This window comes from Leptonychotes weddellii, chromosome X (assembly GCF_054177405.1).
Source record: "Leptonychotes weddellii isolate Sample4059 chromosome X, ASM5417740v2, whole genome shotgun sequence".
Taxonomy (NCBI): Eukaryota; Metazoa; Chordata; class Mammalia; order Carnivora; family Phocidae; genus Leptonychotes; species Leptonychotes weddellii.
In genome coordinates this window covers 89,179,008-89,199,759 of record NC_138385.1, presented here as the reverse complement: position 1 = coordinate 89,199,759, position 20,752 = coordinate 89,179,008, and the positions used below count along the sequence as shown (strand labels likewise).

At 38.6% G+C, this 20,752-nt stretch overlaps 1 protein-coding gene across 2 annotated transcripts; it reads left to right on the top strand.

The window, feature by feature from the left end:
- The first annotated feature begins 1,931 nt into the window (after nucleotides 1–1,931).
- On the top strand, nucleotides 1,932–20,474 carry PRDX4 (peroxiredoxin 4). 2 transcript variants are annotated; one of them, XM_081809049.1, is made up of 8 exons: nucleotides 1,932–2,262; nucleotides 6,068–6,185; nucleotides 9,021–9,137; nucleotides 11,167–11,289; nucleotides 13,978–14,108; nucleotides 15,205–15,239; nucleotides 19,286–19,332; nucleotides 20,362–20,474. In XM_081809049.1, exons 1-8 carry the CDS (start codon nucleotides 2,013–2,015, stop codon nucleotides 20,363–20,365), a joined length of 825 nt encoding a protein of 274 aa, XP_081665175.1. In that variant the 5' UTR covers nucleotides 1,932–2,012; the 3' UTR covers nucleotides 20,366–20,474. The 2 variants fall into 2 exon arrangements, with proteins under 2 accessions (XP_081665175.1, XP_081665174.1); XM_081809048.1 differs by lacking the exon at nucleotides 19,286–19,332 and having other exon boundaries at nucleotides 1,933–2,262.
- The last annotated feature ends 278 nt before the right edge of the window (nucleotides 20,475–20,752 follow it).

The window sequence follows — 20,752 nt, the reverse complement described above, 5'->3', positions numbered from 1 at the left end:
TGGGAAACAAAGATGAATACACATCGATTTCAACCCCAGGGAGCTGTCTAGTAGAAGAAAGACAAACTGTTAGGATGGCTTCTGCAGAATTCAGAAAAATGACAAGAGCTCAGGGGAAGATTGAAAGGATGGGGGCGGGGCATAAGGGCTGCCAGTGGCCACTGTCTTTCTGGTGTGTGTTGTATCTCTCCCCCCAGTTCTCACCTGCCATCCTAACAAATGGGTGAGTGAGGGGGTTAACTGCTGGGAGAAAGGGTTCTCAAGGAACTTACCAAGTCTTAATTTTTTTTAAATTATACACACCTTGAGACAGTCTTAAGTCACCAAACTGACTTTCCTGCTGGAAGAGTCCTTTCTCACTGGATGAGAATAAATGGTCTCCAGATACGGCTTTTCAGGTTAGACCTTTCTTCAAGTTTTCCCGGGACGTAAAAGGGATCCAACGGGAGGGGGAGTCATCGCTGTTGACCCGCTCACTGCAAGGAAAAGGAGAGTAAATGTTAAAGGTATAAAATGCAAGCCTTTCTAGGGCAGAACGGTTTGTTTCAGCTTTTGGCGGGGAGGCAGGCTGGCATGCGGAAGCGAGGCTTCCGGCAAGAGGTGGGCACCGAAGGGTGAGAGGATCTAAAACAGTGCTGAGTGCAAAAGACTAGTCACCAGCAAGGGCCGGAGGCCATCTCCAGCTAGGCTTTGTAGAAGAAATGGGCCTGCAAGGATGAGCAGCGTCTAAAACAATGCTGAGGGCGGACGAGACACGGTGGACGCCACAAATTGGTCTTCCTGGGGTTAGGAACCACCTGGCCAGGGTCTGGCCCCAGAGCACAGGCGCAAAGACCCGCGGGGTCGGGTAGGAGCTGGGGGCCTGAGGGAGCGAAAGAGGGGGTAGGGTGCCAGGGACCTTCAGCCCTATTCCCATCATACTCTTCCAAGGTATACAATGGGCTGGACTGGGGTAAGGGTTGAGCTTGGAAAAAATAAGGTTTCCTATCTGCTTCAAAGGGTTGTTACAAGGAACAAGGATATAATATGTGAAAGCAACTGGAAGCTAAGACAGGCTGTTGGGAACGTTAGGTGTCATTTAGAAAATCAAGTTCTTACGATAGCAAATGCTCACAGAGTGCCAGGTGCCTTGGGAAACAAAGATGAATTACGCAACGATTTCAACCCCAGGGAGCTGACAGTCTAATGGAGGAAACAGGATGACTTTTGTGGGATTCAGAAAGAAGACAAGGGCCCACAGGAAGCTAGAAGGGATCCTGGGGAGCGTTAAGGGCTGCCGAAGACTCCTGTAATGTGATGGGGTAATTATCAGAAGATGGAACAACGCTGTGTTGGGAGAAAGTTTGGTTTTCTGGTAACTTATCAAGTTTTAAGTTAAAAAGAAAAACAAAAAACCTTTGAGACAGGCTTAAGTCACCAAACTGCCTGTTTGCTCTTGCCTGCTTGAGAAGAGTAAATGGCGAGACCTTTCTTCTCCCAAGTTTTCCGGGGACTTAAAAGGGCTGTAGCTTGAGCAAGTAGTCCTGGCACTTTTCACAAACATCGCTTCAAGGAAAAACCGAGTAACTGTGAGAAGTACAAAATTTAAGCCATTCAAAGGCAGATAGGTTAGTTTCACTTTGGGGGTGGTGTGCGGTGGTGAGGCTTTGTCCAAGAGATAGGCGTGGAAGGATATCTAAAACTGTACAGAGAGTCGGCGCGCTCCAGGTCACTCGCGCGAGGCCACTGAGCGGCTTCCGTCCACAAGAGTTCGGCTAAACTCCCCGGCCCTGGCCAGCCCAGGGCGCAGGCGCAAACTCCGGCTCGGGGCGCGCAGGCGGGGCTGGAGCCCACGTGGCGGGGGGAGAGGGAGTGGGTGGAGCAGGGAACAAGGTGGGGGCCGGGGCGGGGTGGGGGCGGAGCAGGTCTCGCGAGGCCGCGCCCCGGCTCACGCGGGCTCCGGGCGCGCGGCTGTAGCTCCCTGACGGCGGGAGAAGTCGCGCTCGCGCCAAGGGACGTGTGTTTGCGCTCGCATGGTCATGGAGACGCTGCTGCAGCCGCCAGCCGCAACGACTCCAGCCTGTGGCCGGAGCCGAAGGCTGCTGCTGCTGCCGCTGCTGCTCTTCTTGCTGCCAGCCGGAGCTCTGCGAGGCTGGGAGGCAGAAGAGAGGCCCCGAACCCGCGAAGAGGAATGCCACTTCTACGCGGGTGGACAAGTGTACCCAGGGGAGGCGTCCCGGGTTTCGGTCGCCGACCACTCCCTGCACCTCAGCAAAGCCAAGAGTAGGTGGTGCCCCGCCAAGAGGGGGGGTGGGGGGTAGCAGAGGGAGGCGGGAGGTGGAGAGGGCCGGAGACAACGTGCACCCTGGTAGTACCTGGGGGCCTGGCTTGGGCGGCACCCTCTGGGCGGCCTTAGGTCCCTGGGCGGGCCTGCCTGGGGAGCGGGGTAGGGGGATGGAGAGGGGTTCCAGCTGTGAAGAAAGGGATGGGTTCCACGAATCAGATTTTGGAAAAAGTAGTGGTTACCCCAAAGCCGCAGATGAGGGAAAGAGGGTGGCCCCGGCCCCGAGTTTGTAGGCATCAGGATGTTGTGCAAACTGAAGCACTTCCTCAAACATTAAAAAGTACCTGCAGCACATCGCGTCTATTTTCAAGTACTATTTCAGGGAAGAATACATTGAAAAGTTGAATAATGGTTCACAGAAAGTTGAATTAAACAGAAAAGTGGCTAACCAAAATGCTCAGGGGGGCAAACCTTTCGTTTTCCTTTCTTTTTTTTTTTTTGTTACTGCATCTTATAAAGACTATTAAAAGCCACCTTCCCCAAAACCTGTATAGTTAGTGGGTATTCTTTGTGTTTCTCAAAAAATGAAGAACTTGTTACAGGCTGTACTTGGGAGGCTCCTTGTAAGAAAATGAAGGGGGGGGGAGTGGTTGGAAGTAATGCATTTGGGTTGATGATAAACCTTGTGGCAAATTTGTGTCCTGCCAATTTGGCTTTCTGTTATTTGCATTTCTGTCCAGTGTACACAGCTAATGGCCACTTTCAGGAAGGACACGTCAGACTAGATACTGAGAAACTTGTGGCCTGCTGCATCTGGATGTTAAGATTGGCCAAAAAGAAGTGGCCAGGGACTAAAGGATAAAGATTATCTCTTGCTTGCTTTTAAATAATCAGCTTTTCCTACGATTATTTGGCATTCTGTGGATACATATTCGGTTCAGTTATAGCATGTTCCCTGCCTGTATTCAGTAACAAAAGTAATGCTTCACAATTACGAATCCTCAGTGTTAAACGGGATGCTGTTATAACTTAGGATGGAGTGGGAGCCATAAATGAGAAAAACTGTTTTGCCTCCTTACACATTTGCAGTTCTTTCCTACTGAAAGTAACTGGAAGTTACTTTTAGATTTTTGTTTTTAAAGAGCCAGTCTTGCACTTTTAAAATCATAGTATTTCCAAGTCCCGTTGCTTTTACTTGGCTTGGGAAGATATTTTGAAATATGGCAGCCTGTTAAGTATTTACTGGCATCACATAAATTTCCCATAAGAAACAAATCCCATCCAAGTCTGCTCATGGAAGCAAAAAAATAGTAATATTAGATTTGCCTTTACCCGCAAACCTTTTCAGAGTTTAGATATCTGCTACATTTCTGAGTCACATGTAGGCTTATCTAGAATTAAAGATAGGAGGACTTTTATTCATAAAATGGAATATTATAGAACCATTAAATTTTTAATAAATTTTAGTAACATGAAAAACTGTTAATGATTTAGTCTTCCCCCCTTTTTCAATTTTAATTCCAGTGTAGTTAACATATAGTGTTATATTAGTTTCAGGTGTACAATACAGTGATTTAACAGTTCCATATATTACTCAGTTCTCATTACTGTTCCCTTTTTAAAAATGGGTGCAACATGATCCAAATTTATGTGTTTAAAAAAAAATGGAAGGAAAGACATCAAAATGTTAACAGTAGTTAAATTGATGGGGGGGCAGATATGGGAAGAAGGGATTTAAACATTCTTCTTTACTGCTCTGCATTTGCCAGAATCTTTGTTAATGCTGCTATTTATATTTGGGACAGTTGTTATTTTGTAACAGTTGCAGGGGGTTGCTTTGGGAATTCCATTTATAGATCTTAATAAAGTAATTGCAGTCTTTTTGCCTTAAAAATTGATGAGTTTTTTTTCTTTGAACACTTACAGTATTTGCAGATGACATGATACTATATATAGAAAACCCTAAAGACTCCATTAAAAAAACTATTAGAACACTGCAGTTCTTAAGTCAAAAACCCCAAATTTCCAAAATCACAATTTTCAGAAAAAAAATTATTTTTCGGATTTGGTTTTCCCTACATGCTAAAATCATTAAGGAGTGTCATTTTAACAGATCATTACAATTATAACCTCACACTTGAGTAGCATTTTCAGTAATGTATATAAAGCATATACAGTTAAGTTCCCTTCTGTCCAATTCTCCCTCATGGCCTTTACCTAACTAGATCAGGATATTTATATGAGGTAGCCTGCTGGCTCAAGGTAAATAATCATGTGTTATATATTAGCTTCACAGAGAAATTCATCTTAAGTTTGTCTTCATTTTCAGAGTGATCAAAAATGCTGGCTATTGGGGCGCCTGGGTGGCTCAGTTGGTTGGGCGACTGCCTTCGGCTCAGGTCATGATCCTGGAGTCCCGGGATCGAGTCCCGCATCGGGCTCCCTGCTCGGCAGGGAGTCTGCTGCTCCCTCTGAACCTCCTCCCTCTCATGCTCTCTGTCTCTCACTCTCTCTCTCTCAAATAAATAAATAAAATCTTTAAAAAAAATAAAAATGCTGGCTATTGTAAGCCTTACTTTCTAGGAACCTTAGTCAAACTTGGAATCAAGTATTGATTTCAATGTATGTGATGATTCTGAAAGTTTACGTGCCATGTGAATGTGTTAACAGAAGATCAAGGTACATTATTATGAAAGCGTGTTGGCTAGAATTACAGCATGCCCTTATAAGAGAGCAGCATGAACTATTCAATTACCATCAGGTCACTTGAAACCTGTTCGGAGCCCTCTGGGAAAATAATCCCATGGTTTGGGATTTTAAACTTCTCACCTGACATTTGCAGATTTCCTACTCCTTGAGTGTGGCAGCAGGTCTTCTGTGTGAATGTGAGAAATGGGACAAACATTTAAAAAATGAGTACATCTAGAAGACTGCCATTAGAAAAAGGAAAATCTAATTATTTGAACTGTAGGAAGTTGATTAACTTGGGGGGGCTATAATGAAGTATCCAGTAATTAGTGCAGGGATGGAATGTAGGGGGTCTGTGAGCATGCATAGAAAAACAAAGTCTTTATTTTCACTAACCTACAACTGAAATTTAGAATTTCGTTCCATTATGAACATCAGCAACAAATCACACTAGCTTCAGCAGTACTTGCTTGTACCTGTTGCCAAGAGAATCACAAATATTTTTATGCCACATAATTGCAGGTATCCTGCAACAAAATTTAAACTCATCACTGTCTTGGACAGTTATTAGACCACTTCTAGATCTTGCAGTTTAAAGATTTTATTTATTTATTTATTTATTTATTTAAGCGGGGGGAGGGGATCGCACGCGCTCAAGTCCTTGCCCACAGAGCCAAGGGAGGGTCAGAGGGAGAGGGACAAGCTGACTCTGTGCTGAGGGCGCTGCATGAGTGGAGTGGGGGTGGGGGGGCAGAGATCATGACCTGAGCCAAAATCAATAGTCAACAGTCGGCTGCTCAACTCAGCAACCCAGGCGCCCCATAGATCTTGCAGTCTTAAAGTGTTAATAAAAGGGTATATGTATTACTATATCACCAGTTTGTTTTCTATTATTTTGATAATTACATTTCAATATACTTGGCTTCCTTTGTAAATCCATATATTTTGTTTTATGCATTCAATAACACTATCCATAGAAAAAGTCCATAAGCTTCACCAGACTGCTAGAGATCCAAAGGTTTAGAATGCTTAATTTTTAGTGATTTCCTAAAGATGTCTTTCTGTCATCCCACCAATTTTCTGTGTTGTAAAACATCATGTATTTCTCTTTCTTAGTTTCCAAGCCAGCACCTTATTGGGAAGGAACAGCTGTGATAAATGGAGAATTCAAGGAGCTCAAGTTGACTGATTATCGTGGGAAATACTTGGTTTTTTTCTTCTACCCACTTGATTTGTAAGTAATACATGTACAGGTCCTAAAACAGTCAGTCATTATCAATCATTATTCAAGAACATCAAGTACAAATTATTTTATTTAGCTCTTGGTTCTTAAAAGGCAAGCGGAGATGAACTTTTTTAAGAAAGTAACATCTACCATGTATTTCAGAACCAAAACCCATTGACCCCAATACTTTATCCTTAAATCTACATGATTGTGTTATAATATAATCATCAAAGAAAGGAAAGCTACAATTATATTAAGCTATACCTACTAAGGCAAGAAAATGGATATTTGAGAAAGCATTTAATAGCAAGACTTACACCACAAATCTGTTTAATGTATCTCTCTTAACTAGAAAATTAACCCTTTACAATGATGATGCCACTTAACTATGGTTTTATCATTTTTATTCTCTGCTGCATCTATTGCTTTCCTGTGGTTTGAACATTTTCCTGAAAATACTGCATATGCTTAAGAAATAATACCTATTAATATAAATTATGCTTATTAGGGGGAATTTTCTCTTTAACTCTGATGGTGAGCACTTTAGATAAAAAGTTGACTCAAATAAATATTCCTGCAGCTTCATTCTTATCGAGGATATAGTTTTATCTGGAGTGTTTTTCAAATTCCATGAAAGTGAAAAGGTAACAAAAAGAGACTTAACCTGACTTTTATCTTTTTTCTGTTTGAGTATGTTTTTTGGTTATAAAAAAGAGAACTTCTATTTTGCCACTGTATATTAAGGTCTTTTTTCCATTAGGACTAACCTAGAACTGTGTAAATAAAACCTTAAACTTGCAGGGAGGATATACTTAAGCTCATCTCTATAGATTGTCTCTAGGCCAGAGGTCAGCAAATTTTTCTATACAGGGCCACATAGTAAATATTTTTTGCCTTGTAATCTCTATTGCAACTACTCAACTCTGCCATCATAGCACAAAAACAGCCATAGACTATACACAAATGAATGAATATTGTTTTCTATTGAAAGTTTATTTACAAAAAATAAGGTAGGCTGGATTTGGCCTGTGGACTGAAGTTTGCTGACCCCTACTCTAATCCAAATAGGAAAAATTCTCAGAAAAATTAGTTCACTGAGACTAAACCAAGTCATAAATGTGGATAATACATAATCTTTTAAATTAGTACGAACTTCCTTCTTTCTAATCAACTTGTACTGTGGCCTGACTAGCTAAAATGTATGATATAACTTATTTTCTAATAAAAACCAGAAGTACAAATTTTAATATATAAAAATGATAGGCCTTCTAAATTCATGTTGTTATAAAACCAAAAAGTTAACACATCTGTTAAATAGGACGCTAAACGTGAGTTTTGAAATTAGTCTAATATAGCAGACAAATATCCTGTTTATCCCAGTGTTACTTAAAACTCCGTAATGAATAAGACATATCTAAAGCATGATGTCACCAGTGGCCTCCTAGGGCAAGAAGCTAAGATCGCTTCTTTCTGTTTCCATGTGATGCCAGATTAGGCCTGGTTAGAAAGGAAGAATTCTGAGACATTTGCCACAGTCTGCAAGTATGAAAGTCAAAAAAATAACCCTTTAGTTTTTTGCCAGAACTTTTTCTCTGTCTTCACTAAGAAGTTGGATAAATGTATTTCTAGGTAGCATTTGTTGGAATAATAGGAAGGCAGGCAGGGGCTGACCATTCCTACCTTTGGGAAAATATTAAAAATACATATCATAGCCCAGGTTTCCAGAGATATAATCTAGATTAGAACTGTCTGCCTGCATGTGGCAGTCCTACATTTGAACAGCCGAAACCTCTGAAAAGCCTGTATTGGGCTGCAGTAGGAATTTGTCCCCTCAGTCTGTGTTCTTCTGACTTTCTTGACCATGACCTGAACACAGTACAAAATCCATTTTTCATTGCCACCCAATACATTTACATATACATACAGGGTAACATTCAGTCTATAAGCACCAGTACAGCCGTGCTGATTAAAATCCTGAAACACTTCCATACCAAATGGTAAATAGCCACTTTCCCAACCTCCTCCCCAAGTTGCCCCTCCCATCTGGTCCCTTTCAGAAACCTCCAGAGCTAAAGCCAACTTTGAGTTAAGGTTGTTCAATATTTTTAGTATCACTCCTGAACACACACACACACACACACACACACACAGATGTATGTGTATGTACATATGTTTCATGACTTACCCTTCCTGTATATAAAGTATTCTCGTATTTTCTATTCCACTTGTTTAAAATGTTAGTTAGAACTCCATAAACTGGCTTAAGGAGTCCCTACCATGGTTCAGAAAATACTACCCTAAAGTAATATTCTCTAAACATGCCTTTCTGACAAGAGGACTGGGAGACAAGGTAGAAGAGAACCTTATCAAGAAAGGGAGGGGGATGGAAGAGCATTTTCTCATCTCTGAAATAAAGATCAGTGCATCTAGCTCATAGGAGTGGTATAGGAATATTAAAAAAAAGTGGAATGATGGAAAATTTGTATAGATCCTTTGAAAGCTGTAAAGCACTATATAAATATAAAGCATTGTTAAATAAAAGCTAATGAAATAGGACGAGGTGCTGCCGTAACGGAGAAGGGAACATTGGTTGACCACGGATCCATTAAGTTATAAAAATAACATTTATTGAGATGTAATTGGGAACTCTGTAATATACATTTTTTAATTAAATGATATTTGATCAAATAATCTTCTAGACAGCTGCATTGTGACAATGTTCATATATAAAATTGTTCTTAATATGCATTTTTATATACTAAAGGTGTTTGTAAAAACTAAGTCATTTGAAACTTTAAGTATATGCATATTTTGAGAATACTGAAATTTTTTTTTAACTTTCAGCACTTTCGTGTGTCCAACTGAAATCATTGCCTTTGGTGATAGGATTGAAGAATTCAGATCTATAAACACTGAAGTGGTAGCATGCTCTGTTGATTCACAGTTTACCCACTTGGCCTGGTCAGTATCTTACACTTAGTTTTGTAGGGGGGAAAAATGGATTTACTTTTCAGTTATAGGCAGACAGCTCTCATTGTGATAGGAATATAGGGGTGTTTTTTTTTTATTTTATTTTAATTATGCTTTACACCCATGGGGCTTGAACTCATGACCCTGAGATTAAGACTTACATGCTCTACCAACTGAGCCAGCCTGGCACCCTGGAATATAGTTATCAAACAGTTTGGGAATAGATATATCTGAGAGCTACCAGTTCAATGAAGTTATGGTAAAAATGCTTAAGGATTTTGTAGGACATTTCCAAATTGGGAAAAAAGCTCAGTGCAAAAGACATAATATCCATAGCAAACACAACTGAGTTGTATGATTATTTTATTATGATAAATTGGGTAGCCTTAATCTGGAGGGAAAAAAATTCTTTAAAATTCCATTTCTTTGTTACATAGTTGTCTAGTATTAAGTCAAACTCAAAATACCTTTTGTAATTATTTTTCAAGAAGCTTTGATTTTCTTAATTTTTAAATGTTTTTTTAACTCATTAAACGTGAAAAGATGTTTCACCTGATTAATTGCCAAGAACTGCAAATTAAAATGACAAGGGATGCCATTTTTTCCCCTGTCTGATTGGCTAAGATTTCAAATATTGAAAAATTTCATCCAGTGATGACAAAAGTGTGAAGAAATGGTCCTCTCACACATACAGTTGGTTGAGCATTTCTGGAGAGCAGTTAGGCAGTATGTTTCAGAATCTGAAATGTGTGTGTTGATGTAAATTTTTCATGTCCAAAATTCTGTGCGCAAGATTCTATGCACAATAAAGATGGTTCAGAATTATCTTAGTTTTAGAAGTTAATATTCATTTCATTAAAGTAAATTCAAAACAACTTTTTATCCATTTACAATTATATAGAGACATATATATATATAACTAAAATTTTACTGGTGAGGAGCTACAATTTATATTCTCTTAAGTAATTAATTCTTTCAAGTATTTTTAAATGCAGTTATATATTTATTTGATTTGCTTTGTGTCTCAATTTTCAGATAAAACTTCCAAGAACTTAAGTAATTCTTGCAAATCTAATAGACAAATATGGCATGCCTAAAGTTCTTTAAAAAATGTTTCTTTACTATTTATAAACTGAATAAAATTTCACATTATACATTTTAAATTGGAATCACAAAGTGAAAACGATGGGTTTAATTTGCGTCGTCACTTCTGTAGTAATTCTAAATCTTTGTAGGATTACAACATAAATCCACTAAGGAAAAAGTTATATCCTCCCAAATAATTTGGGATTGGCTTCTCAAGGAATTTGCGGGGGATGCATTCTGAGCTGGATAGGTTTCATATCAACCAGAGATTTCTACTTGGATGTCAGAACTGGGGCTGCAGACATCTGGAGCAGTATTTCCCTGTTTGCTAGCTGCTTGGTCAGTACCCTCCCACTGGGACACCCAGATTCCCTGGTTTCAAGTAAAAGAATGCTTAAATCTGACTGATGTGTCTGAGATTATAACTAACTTCCTTCCCTGTTTCAAATGGACTTTGCATTCCTTTGTCTCAGAATATTAAAATATCCAGTTGTATTCTGTCTCTCAAGGCTTTGTCTTGTGATCACAATTCTAAGGTTATGGTTATGACAGTGCATATCCTTTGATCCATCAGTTCCTCTTCTAGGAATTAATCAAATAAGTGTTCAAAGTTGAGAATACATAGATGTTTCCAGCAGTGTTGATAAAAGCAAAAGAAAAATGGAAATAGTTTAAATGTCTAGCAATAGAGATTGGTAAAATACAGTATGTCAATACTTTAAAAATGTGATATGTATCTCCATATTTATTGTTTAAAGGAAATGAATATATTAGGTCCGGAGTAAAGGCAAAAAATAGAATGTGTATTAGCCTGTTTTTGTTAGAGAGAGAATGTGTGTGTTGTGTGTTCATTCATATGTATGTGATGGAGACAAACAGTGCTGTTTGGATACATTTACTTCGCTCTGAGTGGTAAATGTTTTGTTTGTTATAGGATTAATACCCCTCGCAGACAAGGAGGACTTGGGCCAATAAGGATTCCACTTCTTTCAGATCTGACCCATCAAATCTCAAAGGACTATGGCGTGTATCTGGAGGACTCAGGCCATACCCTTAGGTACCTTTCAGTGGTTTTATATTTTGACAAATCCAAATATATTTGTAATCCTCCCTGAAATGGAGTTAGAAGATACAAGGTTTGATCAAGAAGAATTATTTGCTCTATTTGCAAAAATGTTGTAGATACTGTTTAAAATAATTGGTAAGTGCCCTACTTAAATTATGTGAGTATCATAGTCTGTTAAAGCTTGAGGATTATTTAGAGGTCTTTGACCAACCCTGTCATTTTGCAGATAAACAGATTCATAGAATTCCATGAATTTAGCCAAAGTTATATAATCAGTTAATGGTAGAGCCCACACTTGAACCCAGGTACCCAGACTCCTTGCCTATTTCTTTCTCCTCTTTTCTAAAATCACTCCAGTAATGGTTTTTCTAAATGCAAGTATCCTAGTATTTAGCAAACTTGTGCCTTAGGGAGTGGGACAAATTAAGGAAGTGCTACTAGAAGTCTTTGGTAAAAGGACAACTTTAGCTTAAAAGAGTTGTAATTTTATTATAATTATATTGTCAATTTGCTTTACTGTGCTAGTAGTTTTTTAAAATGTTTTATGTGAAGGTGCCAGTATTTTATAATCCTATGTTTTTTAATAACAGCTTTATTGAGATATAATTCACATACAACTCACCCATTTAAAGCATACAACTCAGTGGTTTCTAGTATAGCCAGAGAATTGTGCAACCATCACCACAATCAATTTTAGAACATTTTCATTACTCTAAAAAGAAACCCCATACCCATTAGCAGTTACTCTCCCTTTCCCCCAATCCCCCTCCCCTGGCCCTGGACAACCACTTACCTACTTTATGTCTCTCTGGTTGCCTATTCTGGACATTTCATGTAAATGGAATCCTACAATATATACTTTTTTATGACGAGCCTCTTTCACTTAGCATATGTTTTCAAGGTTCATTCATATTGTATCATGTGTCACTACCAATAGTTTCTTTTTTTGTACTTGCCAAGTCTTTAATGTTTTCTCCTTTCATAGAGTTTATGACTAAGTTAATTCCCAAAAAGTAAATATGCCACTATAAAGACTGAAGCTATTAAGCTATTTTAAAATTTGGGATTATTTGAACATTAACCAAGTAAAACCAAGTAACCCCAAGATCATGACCTGAGCTGAAATTAAGAGTTAGCTGCTTAACCGACTGAGCCACCCAGGCACCCAAGGCATATTTGTTTTTGTGTGCTGTGTGTTGGTATGATGTATGTTACCAAAGTAAGTTCAAAATTTCACATCAGACTCACTCACTTCAGAACAAACTTCATCACCAATGACAACAGTTTTCTACTGTAGAAGTAGCTACATGAAAGAACACCCATATGAATGATCGTTAAAAGTTTTACCCGAGTTTGGCCAAGTTGACCTAGTCAAAGGAGAGTGAGCTCTAGTTGGTTCAGACATCATGGTGCTCATTAAAAATATATATTGTGGGGCGCCTGGGTGGCTCAGTCATTAAGCGTCTGCCTTCGGCTCAGGTCATGATCCCAGGGTCCTGGGATCGAGCCCCACGTCGGGCTCCCTGCTCCGCAGAGAGCCTGCTTCTCCCTCTCCCACTCCCTCTGCTTGTGTTCCCCCTCTCACTGTGTCTCTCTCGGTCAAAATAAATAAATAAAATCTTTAAAATATATATATATATATATAGTAAGATAAGCAGGAACATTTTAGTAATGTTTAATATGATTATAAAACAAAATTTCAGGGGTGCCTGGGTGGCTCAGTTGGTTAAGCGACTGCCTTCGGCTCAGGTCATGATCCTGGAGTCCCGGGATCGAGTCCCACATCAGGCTCCCTGCTCAGTGGGGAGTCTGCTTCTCCCTCTCCCGCTCCCCCCATCTTGTGCTCTCTCTCTCTCATTCTCTCTCTCAAATAAATAAATAAAATCTTTAAAAAAAATTTCACGTAATAGATAAGTAATTCCATGTATTTCTATTAAAAATAAATCTCATTACTATGTATAATACTTGTATGCAAGCAGTTAGCCCTAGTATGAGATCTTTTTCTAAACCAAATATTGGGTTGAAATCCATATTGACTGAAATAAAGACAGTAAAGTCCTTTTGAAATTTTTTTTTCCTCTGGTCTGCTTTAACTCTTGCAATGCCACTCCATCTCAACAGCAGGTCTTATAGGTGAAACTACTCCATTATTCCCTAGGCCAAAAAAGTGAATCACACATACACAGATTTAGAGGGAAAGGTAACTTCGCTTGTATTGGGACTTTGTCTTTTCCACCTCTGAAAAAGGAAATACAAAGGTGTTCTAAACAGCCAGTGATAAGAAAGATGGATCACTCTTTCACCCAGAGGAAGACTTTGCTATGTAGATTCATCGTTTCATTAACAGTGCAATAAAATCCCAAACCTAGTACTCGTGAAGCTTTAAATGGAAGTACAACAGTACATTGCATAGAAAAAAACAAATTTTTAAAGCTATCATTTGACAATGATAATCCCAAATTATACAGCAGATAAGCTTGCGTATGGGGACGGGTGTATTTGCACGTGTGTGTGTGTGTGTGTGTGTGTGTGTGTGTGTACACCAGTCAAGCAGGTAGGTAGTGTGTTGTTGGTTGTGTAGAACATCCTTCCATGTGGACAGCACAGGGATCAGATTAACTAATGTTTGTCTTAATTGAGATGAAATGACCTCACCTGTACCACTCTTGTGTTTTACAGGGGTCTCTTCATTATTGATGACAAAGGAGTCCTAAGGCAGATTACTCTGAATGACCTTCCTGTTGGTAGGTCAGTGGATGAGACACTGCGTTTGGTTCAAGCATTCCAGTACACTGACAAACATGGAGAAGGTACCCTTTCAAGCATCTTAGCCTTTTGATTTTTTCATTTGAGAGATGATAGCATGATTAATTTTGTTTCTTAGTCAAAAAGTAATTTGGATGGTTCCAAAGTCCTCTGATTATTTTCAAATTATTACCTGATCTTCTTAGCAGATCCAGTTGTTACTTAAAGTGCTTTTAACAAAATATCACTAATATATCCTACTTACAGAATAAGATGCAAAAATATTCATTATTTGCACAGTCCACAGAGAAAAGTTTCTGCTACTGTAATTTTTCAAATTATGTTTCTGTAAACTTAAAACGTGCCAGTCAGGCAATATTTAGTCATGCAGGTTTTATTTGCATGTGTACATTATTTGACTTAGCTTTTTTCCTCACAGCTGTTCGGTATCACACTAGTAATCTATCAGTTCGTCCTTTTACTCCAAGTTTTTGCAGTAGCTAAATGGACAAGGTCAGATTTTGCTAAAACAGAACATACGTTATATATTCCTTTCAAAAGTGTAACTCAGTGCCTGAGTAAGGGTGCATTCTAAATAAAGGGGAAATGCCACTTTCCTAGTAATTTTAAACTCTTATTTGACAAACAGCAAACTGTGGCATCAGTACACAGTACTGCAGAAAACAGAAGATAAGCTAATACTGGAAAACAGAAGATAAGCTAATACTGGAAAACAGAAGATAAGCTAATACTGGAAAACAGAAGATAAGCTAATACTGGAAAACAGAAGATAAGCTAATACTGGAAGTTTATGTAAATTCAGAGAAGTTTTTGCCATGCCCCGACCTGTCAGTTCACCAGATTCCCAAACCTTCCAGCTTTATTAGGGGAACACTCAACTTGGTTTCTTATACTGTAATTGTAACTAGACATAATTGTCAAAAATGGACATAGATTAGCTGCCTGCTCATAAACTCCGTGACTGGAATTCTTGGTGCAAGCGGGCAAGGAAACAGTAGTCAAGTGTTTGGTGGCCTAGAAATGTTCTCATTGTTATAGGCTCTTTTCAGTTTCATTTTGGAAAAAGAAAAACCAAGAGTTGCTGAAGACAACTGAAATCTGTTTTTAAACTGTCTTTTTGCCCATTTTTGTTCTTTTCAGTCTGTCCTGCTGGTTGGAAACCTGGTAGTGAAACAGTAAGTCAAACTGATTTTTTTAAATGCCAACCTTAGAATAATCTTTCTTTGTAATAGAACTATCTCGATTTTGTAAATGAAGTAAACATTACTAGACAGAAATCATAAGAGTACAGGCATTCTTTGGACCGTAGAGAGAGTAGCTGAAACTGGAGAAAGCAGAATATGAGACTTAATGCTGTGAATTTTAAAGCCAAGTATCCAGAGAAATATACCATCAAAAAAAAAAAAAAAAAACCCAAAGGGAATAGTAGAGATCTGATAGAATAAAGTCAGAGGTCTCAGGGATCATGTATGGCATTTCTTCCTATATTGTAGGCCAAGAAAATAGTCACAAGCAAGACCTTTCTGTATATAGTAAACTTTTAAGAAAATCTGGCTTAATTAACATTGAAGCTAATGATTCTGTCCTTATCAGTTGAAGGAAGATTGAAACAGGTATATCTTTTCATTTAGGGAGGCTGTATAATTTATAGGCAATTCCTGAAGTAGTCTCTGGCCAAAATACAATTTGGAAACTCGCTTGAACCTTTTTTAAATAACATGTTTATCTTCTAAAAATCAACACTTCTATACAAACTGTAGTTAGGAAATTGACAAATACTAGAGCATCAGAGGAAGAAATCATTATCTTAGGATAAAAGAAAAATACAGATTCCTAAGACTTTCGTCTTTAGCAAATCAACAAAAAGTACCATTAATCATAGACAATGAGAGGTAGAAAGTCACTCTGTAACCTAACTCAGATTGGGGATTGGGTAAAGTAACATTTCACTGATTTTGAACCAGTTTTTGATGAGTTTGCAAAACAGCTTTGCCTTTGTGGGTCAAAGTTAAGGTTACAGTACAAATTTATTTACCTTTACATACATCTGATGGATCTCCAAGATAAACATGAAGGTAGGCATTAAAGGTACTTTGAGCACTAGGTACTTTAAATCATACATGAGGCATTAGGTTAGCTTATAATTATTGATTGTGAGGCTTCCAGATAGAAATAGGAATCAGAAGCTGCAGAGGCATCGCCTGAGAAGCCTTAGAAGGCATTTCTGGGGCGCCTGGATGGTTCAGTTGGTTAAGCGACTGCCTTCGGCTCAGGTCATGATCCTGGAGTCCCGGGATCAAGTCCCGCATTGGGCTCCCTGCTTCTCCCTCTGACCCTCCCCCTCTCATGCTCTCTCTCTCTCTCTCAAATAAATAAAATCTTTAAAAAAAAAAAAAAAAAAGAAGGCATTTCTGGATGGGTCTTCAGGGTAGGGGCCATGTTCTACAGGAGCTGTAGCAAAACCAACAGTGAGTGATAAATAACCTCACCATCTATCACATGCTTGTATTGATAGATCAGCAAGAGCTTGCAAGAGGTACAAATTAACTACAAAGGGTATTAGAGGATGAGTGTTTTACATTTCAGAAAACATGTTGACTATCCATTTGACTAACTTTTGGAGGGGCCACAAACCCCTTTGAGAATCTGACGAAAACCATGAATTCTCCCACCAAAAACATTCACATATGTAATCACATACTGTGGCTTTACTGAGGTATAAATAGATAAACAGAATTGTAGATATTTAAACTATACAATGCGACAATTTGACATATGTATACATTGTGAAATGATCACAATCTGATTAACAAATCCATCCTCATATGGTTACATTCTTTTGTGTGTGTTGAGAACACTTAAGATCTACTCTTTTAGCAAATTTCAAGTACACAAAACAGTATTGTTAACTATAGTCACTATGCTGTACATGACATCCTCAGAACTCACTCATCTTAAAAGTAAAGGCTTGCACCCTTTGACTGACATCTCCCCATTTCCCCCACCCCCAGTCCCTGACAACCACAGTTCTTCTCTGTTTCTATGGGCCTTCTTTCAACAGACATTTCTTGACCACCTGCTATATGGCAACTATTCAAACTATTACAATAGACAGATGGTACTTATTAGTGAATACCACAGGCCAAGGTCCCTACCCTCGGGGTTACATTCTAATTCTAATTTTAGATTGTGGCAAATGCTTTTAGAAACAGGTTGATGAGAGTTGGTGGGATAGTGCCTGGGGTGAGGGATTAAGTGGTCAGGAAAGACTTCTAAGATGACATTTCAGTTGAAATGTGAGTGAAGAGAGGGAGCAAGTCAAGCATAGAACAGTGCAGAAAGAAAAGCAAGGGCAAGGCCCTGAGGCCAGGAACCAGCTTAGCATGTTCAAGAAACGTCAAGAGGGCCTGTGTGGCAGGAATAGAGTGAGCTGTGAGGAAGGGACTAGGGACACCAGTGTCACGTGGCATGGAGAATGGGAATACAGCGAAGTAGCGGAAATATGAAGTCTCTGGTGACTGTTGTGAGGGCAGCAGCTAGTTTGGAAGAGTTTGAAAATAGATCTGCCTCACTTCTCTCCTGTATATTGCACAGGCCTCCTGATTTGTTGCCCTGACCTCAGCTTGTCTCCTCTCTAGCGCATGTCACTCTCTCTCCAAACCAGGACCTTTTAGCAGCCCTCCAGTACCCACACAACAAAATCCAGATACCTGGCACAGCTTTCAAGCCTTTGCACTGTTTGTGTCTACCACCCTCTCCCAGGTCATCTTCCCTACAACGCACGCATGCACACGCACTGTGTTCCCACCAAGTCCCGTGACTCACTTTTCCCCAAAATAAGCCCTGCTTTTTCACACCTTTGTGCCTTTGCTCGGGTCTTTAGCCTGGAATATCTTCCCCCTTCCCTAAATTCTACTCATCTTTCAAGACTAACTTAAATGCCACCTCCACTTTGAGGCCTTCCTTGATGCCATCTCAGCCTCCATTCAGGCACAGCCTGCGTCATACATGATCATCTTGTGCATTGCGTCAAAAACTTGTGTACGCACACATCTTCCCCACATGCTTGGACAAGTCTCAAAGACAGGGACTTGAGTGTAGTTATCCTCGTACCCCTCACTGCCCAGGACACTGTTGGCACACAGTACCATATTATTCCATAAGTATTTGCAAATTGAATTTCAGTGCAGAGAGATTATAAATTGGCAAAGACACAATACTTCTTGAAGTGATACCTGAAAAATTATGTAATATTTATTATAGGCTGATGAAAAATTCTAAGAAAATGCATATAGAACTATTGTAAACTGATTACAATGGGTTACTTTTTATATATAGGAGCAGATGTACTTTACCTATAACTATCAAATAATATAGTTAATATGAGGTCAAATCATATAGGAAATGTCAAAAAAATATAATAGGGTTCGAAGGCTGTGATCCTGTTAAGGAGGGAGCATTTTTTTTCTTTCAGAATGTTTGTTCATTCACTAAATAGTTCATACTACTTCATATATTTGAGTATTTTTTTACTTTGCAGTTTGAGATTAAAAAGTTGCATTCTGGACCTCCAAAAAATCCATTTAATGGATAAAGAAGATGTAGTATATATACAGTGGACTACTACTCAGCCATAAAAAGAATTAAATCTTACCATCTGTGGCAACATGGATAGACCCAGAGGGTATCATGCTAAGTGAGATAACTCGGAGAAAGACAAATACCATATGATAATATATATATATATATATCTCCTTAAAAAAAAAAAAACAAGACAAAACAGAAACAGAGTCATAGATACAGAGAACTGATGGTTGCCAAAGAGGATGGGGGTAGGGGGATAGACAAAATACATGAAGGGATTTAAGAGGTACAGTCTTCCAGTTATAAAATGAACTAAGTCATGGGGGTGAAAAGTACAGCACAGGGAATATAGTCAATAATATTGTAACAACTCTATATGGTGACAGATGCTGACTGGACTTATTGTGGTGACATTTCATAATGTATATAAATACTGAATCACTATCATATACACATGAAACTAACACAATATTGTATGTCAATTATTTTTAAATAAATAAATAAAAATTTAAAAATCCATTTGAACACACTGCCGCCTTTCAGGTTATTGTGGCATACCAACATTTCATCAGCAGATAACTTTAAAAATACATTAACATCTGTAGCCATGCTCTCTTAATGTGTTTGACTTAATTAGATCAAACCTGAAGATGTCATGAAAGCCTGGTGGCCAAGAGAAGAGCTGTAAGTAAATTTTGGGATGCTTGAATACAGATGTTAATTTATTAACAAATTTGCCTTTTGGGATAGGTGAGATTGGTAGGTAGGACAAATCCAGTTTTCCTATATATAATTTGGGACACAAAAATCATCTTTATCTTCTTCAGTCAAGAGATGAGCAACTGATATCAGACTACTACCGATGTACTTTGGCTTTTAAAATAAATAATTTGCAAACATCAATTTGAAGAGATATGTGCACCCCTATGTTCAGTGCAGCATTATTATAGCCAAGATATGAAAACAACCCAAGTGTCCATCAGGAGATGAATGGATAAAGAAAATGTGGTGTATATACACGATGCAGTATTACTCGGCTTAAAAATGAATGGTCTCGGGCGCCTGGGTGGCTCAGATGGTTGGGCGTCTGCCTTCGGCTCAGGTCATGATCCCAGGGTCCTGGGATCGAGTCCCGCATCGGGCTCCCTGCTCCTTGGGAGCCTGCTTCTCCCTCTGCCTCTCTCTCTGTCTCTGTCTCTCATGAATAAATAAATAAAATCTTTAAAAAAAAAAAAAAAAATGAATGGTCTCTTTCCATTTGCAACAACATGGATGGTCCTAGTGGGTACTACGCTAAGTGAAATAAGTCAGAGAGGGACAAATACTATATGATTTTACTTATATGTGGACTCTAAAAAACAAAACAAATGAACTAACAAAACCAAACAGTATTAAATATAAAAAACAAACTGGTGGTTGCCAGAGGGGAGGTGGGTTGGGAAAGGGCAAAACAGATGAAGGGGATGAAGAGATACAAACTTCTAGTTATCCAATTACAGAGATGAAAAGTATGACATAAGGAATATAGTCAATATTGTAATAACTTTGTATGATGATAGATGAGAACTAGACCTGTTATGGGAATCATTTCATAATGTATAAAAATATCAAATCACTATGATGTATACCTGAAACTAATAAGATATTGTATGTCAATTATACTTTAATAAAAATTAACATTTTTTAAAAATGAATAATTTGTTTTTTTAACAGATAATTCCAGATCCAGCTGGAAAACTGAAGTATTTCGATAAACTCAACTAAAAAATACTTCCTCAGGTTTCAGTGCTTGAAAGTTCTCAATAAAGTTCACCGTTTTAGTACCATATTGTGTTACAGTGGTAATTATTTGAAAAATATAGAACTCCCTAAGGTATTTAGTGTTCAAGTTAAATACTGATGTCAAAAGATAAGCAGTTACTCTCTATCTTCCCAAAGTAAGAAATGTCAGATTGAATCAAACCAGTAACAAGAGTAATATTTGTATAATACATGTCATGTGCCAAGCATTGTGTTAGGTAGATTAGGTGCAGTATTTCATTTAACCCTCAAAGCAAGTCTTTGAGTTCTTTTTTTTTTTTTAAAGATTTATCTATTTATTAGA

What these genes read in the sequence shown, in the direction of transcription:
- PRDX4 (XM_081809049.1), top strand. Translation starts at nt 2,013, where the DNA reads ATGGTCATGGAGACGCTGCTGCAGCCGCCAGCCGCAACGACTCCAGCC. An exon ending in CAGTTTACCCACTTGGCCTG is followed by an intron (nt 9,138 to 11,166) that starts GTCAGTATCTTA and finishes TGTTTGTTATAG; the next exon opens with GATTAATACCCCTCGCAGAC. An exon ending in GGAAACCTGGTAGTGAAACA is followed by an intron (nt 15,240 to 19,285) that starts GTAAGTCAAACT and finishes TGACTTAATTAG; the next exon opens with ATCAAACCTGAAGATGTCAT.